The sequence below is a fragment of the Phaseolus vulgaris genome, chromosome 5, assembly GCF_051622355.1.
Source record: "Phaseolus vulgaris cultivar YP4 chromosome 5, ASM5162235v1, whole genome shotgun sequence".
Classification (NCBI taxonomy): Eukaryota; Viridiplantae; Streptophyta; class Magnoliopsida; order Fabales; family Fabaceae; genus Phaseolus; species Phaseolus vulgaris.
In genome coordinates, this window is record NC_143502.1 from 36,002,518 (window position 1) to 36,011,573 (window position 9,056).

Here is a 9,056-nt window from a genome sequence, read left to right on the forward strand (position 1 = left end):
ACTCAATTTGAGAGAGAATTTGTAAGAGCTTGTCTTCTCCTACACCTTGTCTTATTTTGAGTGCATTTGGTTCTCTCAAGTGGCGGCACTAGCTCACTCATCTTGGAGCCTTCATCCTCTAAGTGGCGTGATCATCAAACCAAAGCATCCATCTCCATAAGTTCTTCTTTCTTTCATCTCCATTTTATATGAAGCTTAAAACATGTCTTAGTTTCTTTTGTTCGATTCATCTTCCTTTCCTTGCACTTTTGTTCGGCTGTTTTCATTTGATTATGTTGTAATCCAGTTCAATAGCTTATTTTCATAATTCTGTTTGGTTCATTTGCTTTCTTAAGAGTTTTAATCGGTGCCTTTGCCTTTTTACACAATTTGTTCGGTTCAATTGACAATAGATGGCTCTTCCATATGAGTTTGGTGTTTGGTGCAAGTCTTGGTGAGTTCTTGAAACATAGAACCTTGATCCAATTCTATTATAAGTGCCTAAGCTATCTCAATTGATTGTGCCTAAACTTGATACACAGGCCACGTCAGTGCCTGTGTTCCCGCTAGTATATATAAAGATAATTGGATATAATATAAGGTATATCTAATTATGTTATATATATAATCAATTATATATTATAATACAATATATAATTATATATAATAAAAAAATATTTTTTAAAAATTAAATATTAAATAAATTTGTGTTATAAAAATAATTATTAATATTAACAAGACTAAATAATTACAATGATAAAATTATAATTGTAAACTAATAATAATAATAATAATAAATATTATTATTTATAATAAAATGATGATTTATATAATAATAGTATTAATTATAAAAAAATATAAAAATAGTAATATTAATTAAAATAGAAATATTGTTATTAAATTTTTGTAATTGTAAATATTAAATATTATTTATTTTTGTAAAAAATTACTTTTAATAAATATTTATAATTTGATAATTTATATTTTTTTTATCTGAAATATTTCAATAATAATATTTTAAAATAGATTTTATATATAAATAAATAATCTTTGAGCCTGAGAAGCAAGTGTACCGATTGAATCTGCATGACTAAGACCAATGGTTCGAACAACCGGACTACACCTTGAGACCTGGTCAAGTACGAACCTAGGTCATGATAGAGGTTATGTCTTAATAAAGATTAACGAAGATAATCAACAATCAACTCCTGAACGTGACTCACTCCCTAATCAATAAAGAAATGCTTATAATAATCATATAAATAGACACAAATTTAAAGAATCATAACATGTTAAAAGAGATAGTGTCGACACTATTCTCACTTGAGTTAAAAAGATTTTATATGTACTTCTTCTATCAGTTCATATAAATTAGTTCTTCAAAATTGCACTCTCTGATTGCAATTTCCATCAAGTTACCAGCATTAGAGGGCAACACATCACAACAGTGCCGTCTTGGAGTCTGCAGTTTAGTACAAAAGAACATTTTATAAGTAATATTATATATTACGAATTAATATAAAATCATGCTCCTATTTATTAAATACAAATTGTCCAATTTAGATTACCTGTTTGTTGTCGTTTAACTTATTTGTCACCACTTTGATCACTTCCAATTTACTCATCGATGCCTCGTATGAACAATTTTGAAAATCTCTCTTGTAACTGCTCATGATACCATCTTTCCCAGAAGACACTTTATCTAGATAGAAGATGGTGCCTCTTTTACACGGATCAGGGTGAACTTCTCTTGTATTGAAATTATATATTCCTCTCAAAACATTTCCTGGCAACCATTGTCTGAATGTTCTTCCCACTCTCAGAACCTCTGGCAAAAACATATTGTGCTGAAACACTTCAACAGCATAGCCCCATGACACTGAAATTGTCCATGACAACTGCTTTTCGTAACAAACTGTTTGTTGTAGGATCCTCTCGGGATCAACATGAACAGCTTCAAATAAATGTTGCAGCGATGTTATGCTTGACATGTTAGGAAAGATAGGATCAGTGTGATCTGGGTGATGTAGGGACAATAAGGAAGTTAACGGATGAGCAGCCAATAGGCCAAAGATATTTCCCCGCAAATCAACCTATCAAATTCCATAATCAAATAAATGGAGGACTAATTAGAAGCACACTGAAGGGAAGAAAATCATCAACAATATTTATCATTTCAATCCAGAGTTCAATATACCATTTCAACCTAATTGTTACCTGATGAAAACCTGGTTCATGTGTTAATCCCACGCCTAATTCAGTTATGCAAGAGTACACCCTTGAATCACTTCCATACAGATGCGGATACCTTTGTATGCATGAATCAAGAACCTTGGCTAGGACTTGCGCTAGGGAGAAACTGATGGCAAAACCACCTCCACCAAAAGCCATTCCAAAACCAAAAACCTGGGTGCCCTCATAAATCTCTGAGTTGGACCCCACATAGTACCAAAGCCTATGATCATATTTGGAAAGAGTTTTGAGCAGATTTTGAGGGAAGAAAATGGTGTCATCATCCCCAAACACATACCATCTAACACCAGAATGGTTCAGTGCCACAGTCTCTTTCACAACTCGTGCCACACGGATTGCTGAGGGTAGACCATGCTTGTAAGTGTAGAGAAACTGGGAAGTGTTTTGAGAGACACAAAGAGGAGGAAGAGAACCATCATTGCTGACATTTTCTTCATGTGGGAGGGCATCTACGAAAACACATCCTCTCATTGTTATATTTGGTATGCTGTTCCACCAAAGCTTGGTGTATTGCTTCCTCCAAGGCCATGAAGTTCCGGTTGAGGCAATTCCAAATACAAGATGATCAACAGTGGTAGGATCAGACTGTGACACATCATGTTGTGGTGAATAAAGACTATTCATGATTACCTTTGTTTTGGCTAGGAGTAGCACTGATACACAGAGAGAAATGACACAAAATAAAGACGAGACCAAAATGAATTTCATCAGAGTAGGTTTGGTTTTGATAAGACGGTGAAGTGTCGTTTTCATGATTAACTAGGGAGCTCGACGAAGTTTTCCAGATGCAGATTTCTTATAGAAAAGTTGCACTATTGCATATATAAAAGCTTGAACTATTTCATATTGAACGACACAAAGCATCACCATAATCAGTGGAATATTATAAGAAAACTTGAAAAATGGAAATATAGTGTTGATACCTATTTATCTCCATGTGCATTTCACGGGGTTGGTTTGTGAGAAGGTCATTAGATTCAAGTCAACCATTGGGGATTGCACCATTTCAATCCTTCCTCCGTAATCCTCCTCAAATTGGTCAATTAATGCATTTCAATGCACATAAATACCGTGATTGAACAAATTTGTAACTTTTTTTTGATACTGTAATATATGTAGCTGGTTATGTTATTGTCTTCTTCTGAACTTTCAGCACATTACTTGCAAATTGGGAATGCCAGCTTTTCTGCAAATGGGAAAGACGCAAATGTCACACATAAAAATATGGTTGCTGATCTTGCAATCCTAAGCAAGTGTTTGACTACGGAACTGCACATATCTAAGTTGTCTTATGAAATTTTAAATCCTTAAAAGCTAGAACAAAACTCATACAATTTGTGATAAGAAAAGAAAAAGTTTGAATAATGACAAGAATAATAATAGTAAACTATAATACAATATTTATTAAAAAATATTATAATAAAGGTACATTAAATGTTAATATCATTATTTGTTTTTTTTTTCTATTAAATCCATATTCATAATCTTTACATCTTTGTAGCAAGAGAATTTTATAGATAGTCAAATTTAGTATGGATTAGACTAAGGCAATTACTTTCTGCATCCGGTGCTTTATATAAAATGACAAAAATGTTTTTGTTTAGTTTTAAATAAGGGGTGTGTGGATGAAAATATATATTGAATTGGATATTTTATAATATATTTTTGGATTTTATTTCTAGAACACTTATCTGAATTTTAATTTTTTTTCTATAATTTCATTTTAGGATTTTTTTTAATAGATTTTGTTTTCTAAAATACATTTTTCTTTATTTTAATAAAATGAGATTTTGGTTTTTCAATTTTATTATGAAATTTCATTTTCAGAACGCAAAAATCTATTCCAATTTTTTTTCTGAAATATATATTTTAATTCTTGGATTTTCAATTTAAAATAAATGACAATTTTTGAAATTAAAAAGTCTATTGTGTGTAGATAAAAAAATCATCACATATAGGAAGCAATTGCCCTAGATTAATATTGTGAGACCTTGAGGGAGATCCATATTCCTCCACTTCTTTCTTTTTTTTTCTTCTTCGTTTTTCACAATACCTTGTCTTTTTTTTCTCCTTTCCATTGTCTTTAATCTTCACTCCATTTCTTATTTTATTCAGTAATTCAATAAAAAAAACTCTAGCTTTGGCCAAATTTATGAAAACCTAATTTTAAAAAAAATCAGAATTTTTTTAATTAAATAAATATATATGTTAATGTTGACTTAATCGATATTATTAGAGTCCACTTAACACTACAAGAAAAATTACATTTATCTACAAAAAACAAAAATGACGGCAGCACTATGGACACTAAATAGTGTCAACAAAGCTTTCACGATTAAAAAAATTCAAATACAGTGTAGGAAAGCATGGGTTATACTCACGTAAACTTTTTAAAAAATTAAAAAAATGGTTGCGTTGATCAAATATAAATAATAATAAAATTTAAAATTTTGAAGGTTAAGGTCACGTTATACTACTTAAAATTTCGAAGGTTAAGCCTACGTTATGCATTTTCAAATTAAATTTAAATAAATAATAAAATTGTGAACACTAGTCTACGCAAATAATTAATTTTGTTTTATTTGAAAACTGTGCGTGAAAACTGAGAGCTCTAGCATTTTCGACTGAGAGCTCCAACATTGTTTAGTGCGAGCTTGAGCATTTTCGAGTGCGAGCAGCGCATAAGCAGGTTATTCAGCAGTGCGATCGTGAGAACCTTCGTACTCAACAATGGAGTAGTCGTGCGATCGTGGAACATGACTGTGAAACCGTGAGTTTTGCATTTGCTTTTTTTATCAATCTTTGTGTGTTGAATACTCAATCATAGGTTCTCGATTTCTTTCTTTTTGTGTTATATTAGTTTAAGGTTTAATTTTATTTTTGAAGTTCTAGCCCTAACACGATGTTCTTGATTCCTAGTGGTTTCAGTTTGAAGGTCTAACTCTAACACCTTATTTCCTTCTAAGTGGTTGGTTATTATGTTCGAGGTGAAGGGGTACTTATTTCCTTGTTCATTTACTTCTCTTGTTTGTTCTTTTCATTCAAGTTAACTGTAATTGTGCTTTGAATGAAATTTTTGTGTGTTAATTTTGTTTAGCTATTGTTATGCTGCTGAAAAGTTCGAATTATGGTTCTACATGTAAAATTAAAATTAAGAAGTTGGTTGTGCTTTTATTTGGTGAAGAAAATAAACTCTTATCTTATTACTCTTTCGTTGTTTTGTTGGTTGAATTAGTATTCTGATCAATGCTTTTGGCTTGATGTTAAGTGTTGGGGATTGAGCATCGACTAGAGACAAGATTTTCTGGTTTTGTACCCCTGGTTGTCTGTGTTGTGTGTTGTCGGTGCATGCTATAATTTGTTTAGCAACAAAGTTTATCTTTGAAAGAGTGTATAGGTTATATTAGAGGGTGAGTGCAGAGGAAGTTTGTGTTGACATCAATTGTTTGACCACATGCGATAAGTATTTATAGCCTATGTTGTGGAGATAAAAGGTTGAATATGACAAGGGTGGGGGAGGTTTATGATGAAGCAACAAGGGCTGAACAGGGGCCTAGAAGCAGAATTACTCAAGTTGTTAGTGTGTTGTGTGCTTTGCTAAAGGCAGATACTGAATATGGTGCAAATCCTTATTTGGGGTCCTGGATCTATTATTGTAATAATAGTAAGGAGAAGTCCTCTGGTAGTTGTGTTGAATGCTAAGTGTTGATTTGGGATCATACACATTTTGTCAAGTAGAAAACAGTGTATGAGTGGTTTGTGTACAGCAGACACTACAAATAAAAGTGTATATTGTGGCGGTTATTTTCGTATAAACTGACGTTTATAACCGCCACAATATACGCTTGTGGCGGTTTTCCAAACAGCCATAGAACTGACCGCTACAAAATTTAATGTGGCGGTTTTACGTTACTCGCTGCAACACCCGCCACTTTAAACATAGTGTAAGTAGTGACAGTTTTTATATGTAATTAGTGGCGATTTTATATGTAAGTAGTGACGATTTTTATGTGTAAGTAGTGACAGTTTTTATATGTAAGTAGTGTCATTTATAACTATCGCAATTTAATTCATTGAAGAAGATTGTAGCGCCATAATGTAAGTAAGTAGTGGCATTTTTAACTGACGTAATTTTAATTATGAATAAATAAAATTTAATCACCATTTTTTTTATAATTTTTTTTATACAATTAACCTAAATATAATATGTTTTCATAATAAAATAAAATAATGTATAAAGTTATAATCATACATTCATTTCATTGAAAGTTAAAGCACACATAATATTGTTCAAAAGTTTATACATAATTGAAAATTAAAACACATAAAAAGTTCATACATCCCTAATCAAGTTTAAAATTACATCACATAATTGTTTAAAAGTGCATACTTCCCTAATCAAGTTTAAAATTAAAAAATACATCTATAATCAGTTTTTCTTCCAGCACTTATCCTATTACTTGATTAGGTGATGGAGCACCACTTCCAACATCTCATACCAGAAATAAATATTTTTAAGTTAATGATTTTTTAATGTTTATAATTATAAAATAAAAGATAACAATAAATATTTAAATATATTAAATATTGCAACTTCAAGACACTAAAACTTAAAAATATTATACCATTTTGAAAGTTCTTAACATCCAAAGTACAAACAAAAGTCTAAATTAAGTATTACATAGGCCGAAGTTTTAACAATACAAAATAATATTAAAAATGGTAAATTTTCATCTAGAAACACAAATATGACAAATACTTCACATTGATTATTCATTTCTTTAAGAGAAATCAAAATGATATCTAGCCTTTTTTATTAACCCATTATGAACTCTAGTTTTTTTGCCGATTTTTCTGTTCTTTGAACTATTTTTTAAGCCTTGCTTTGTAGTTTATTTTATTCGGACCAGACTAAAGTCCTGTCTTCAAATTAGTTTTCCAATCGGACCAGCTAGTCCCTATTTTTGAAATAGGGATTAATACAACTTAAATTAATAATGTGATTAGGATAGTGCTTATTTTATTTCACCAAAACATGAATCCCACCTATAGTGCATTTTATTGACTATCTTCTTATTCTATACTGTTTGATAAGCTCCTTTCTAAAAACAATAGAATACCTATAAATTTCAACCACAAGGAAAGAAAACACGAACCTGAATATATTGCATTGGACTTGAACCAAGTAGAACAAATTGTCCTCCTAACTCCAATGTTAGATATATTGCATGTCTAGTAAGATGACAATCTTTATCTAACACAACTCCAGATCCAAACATAAGATTAGTGCAGCACACAACAACAACTATATATGGCTAAAAACTTAAACTGTTGTTTTGATGAAAACATTAATGGATAAGCAGTTATGGAGAGAGTGTGGATCATATTCCCAAGTTGATCAGGCCTCAAGTCCCTCCCGGCTGCAAATTGGACCTCAAAGCATCGACGCATCGATGCAAATGATCCAACTTTCCTTGGATTATTCCTGCCACTACAAGAAAACAGCCAAATAGCTTCCAAATTTCTGTATGGGCCATTTTCGGACGCTACTATCGTCGGCCAAAATGGCGAGAAACCCACGCAAAAATGACAATGGACGCACTTATGGATATAATGTTTTTTTTTAAAACAGTCCAGTTTGCGTCGGCCCAGGCCCACGCATATGCGTCTTCTGCATGCGTCGGCTGCGTCCCACGCATATGCGTCGACCACAGCCCACGCATATGCGTCCGCCACAACCCACACAAAGCCCACGCATGTTTATATTTTAGGATTTTAAAATTATTAATTTAAATTTATTTAATGTATAACAAATATTTTAATATTTAATTCTTTATTGTATTTATTTTAAAATTATTTCTTTAATATTATAATAAATTATTTAATTTATCAAATTTTAATATAAATTAGTTAAATTAAAATTATTAAATTAATTAAGTGTTTGATTTAAAATTAATTTAGTAAAAGAAAAGATCTATTTAAATTATTTAAATGTTATATAAAATATTTTATTATTTTAAAAATTATAAATTATAAATTTATTTTATTTATATATTGTCATAAATATTTTTTTTTAAATTATGATCTAAATTAGTTAAATTAAATTTATTAGATTGAGGAAGTTTTTAATTTTGAAATTATTTAAATGAATTATCTTAAAAAGTTTATAAAGATTTGAAAACATGTAGAAAAATAATAATTAATTAAAAAATAGTAAAAGAAAAGTAAAAAAAAATGTGTATTTAAATTTTGTAAATATTATATAAAATGTACATAAATTTAAGAATACAAATTCAAGATGAAGTAATTAATTAGTGCAAATGGTAATGGATGTATTTAAAAATAGAGAATAAATTTTATCTAAAAATGTTTTATTTGGTTTAAGAAAAAAAAAGTTAGATAAAACTTTTAATTAGTAACTTAAATAAATTTAAATCTTATATGTGTGCAATGGCTAAATGAACTAGGATTTTTGTTTTGATATCCATTATAATTTTAAAGATCGTATTTCTCATAAATGAAGCATAAGATCATCTTAAAGAATTAGCGAAAATGTATATGATACAAACATATTAAGACTAAGTGCGTGAGTAAGTAACTTATTCTTAATTTTTAAATTAATACAATATGCGTGTTGCATCCTTTATGCGTGGGCTTGGCCCACGCAAGATGCGTGTCCACGCTAATTTGTATTTGCTTCCATGCTTTTTTCGTCGGATGCGGAACGGACGATACTCCAACGCATAAGCGTCCGTTTTTTCACTTTTGCGTCAGTTTTTGGCCCACGCAAAATGGTTGTTTTCTTGTAGTGTGCATACATGCAT

At 30.5% G+C, this 9,056-nt stretch overlaps 1 protein-coding gene across 1 annotated transcript; it reads right to left on the minus strand.

Moving 5' to 3' along the window:
• Positions 1 to 1,195: 1,195 nt before the first annotated feature.
• Positions 1,196 to 3,129, minus strand: LOC137835528 (uncharacterized). Its single transcript, XM_068644069.2, has 3 exons — positions 2,197 to 3,129; positions 1,548 to 2,072; positions 1,196 to 1,441 (listed from the first exon to the last, which is right to left on the minus strand). Exons 1-3 carry the CDS (start codon positions 2,983 to 2,985, stop codon positions 1,337 to 1,339), a joined length of 1,419 nt encoding a protein of 472 aa, XP_068500170.1. The 5' UTR covers positions 2,986 to 3,129; the 3' UTR covers positions 1,196 to 1,336.
• Positions 3,130 to 9,056: the final 5,927 nt, after the last annotated feature.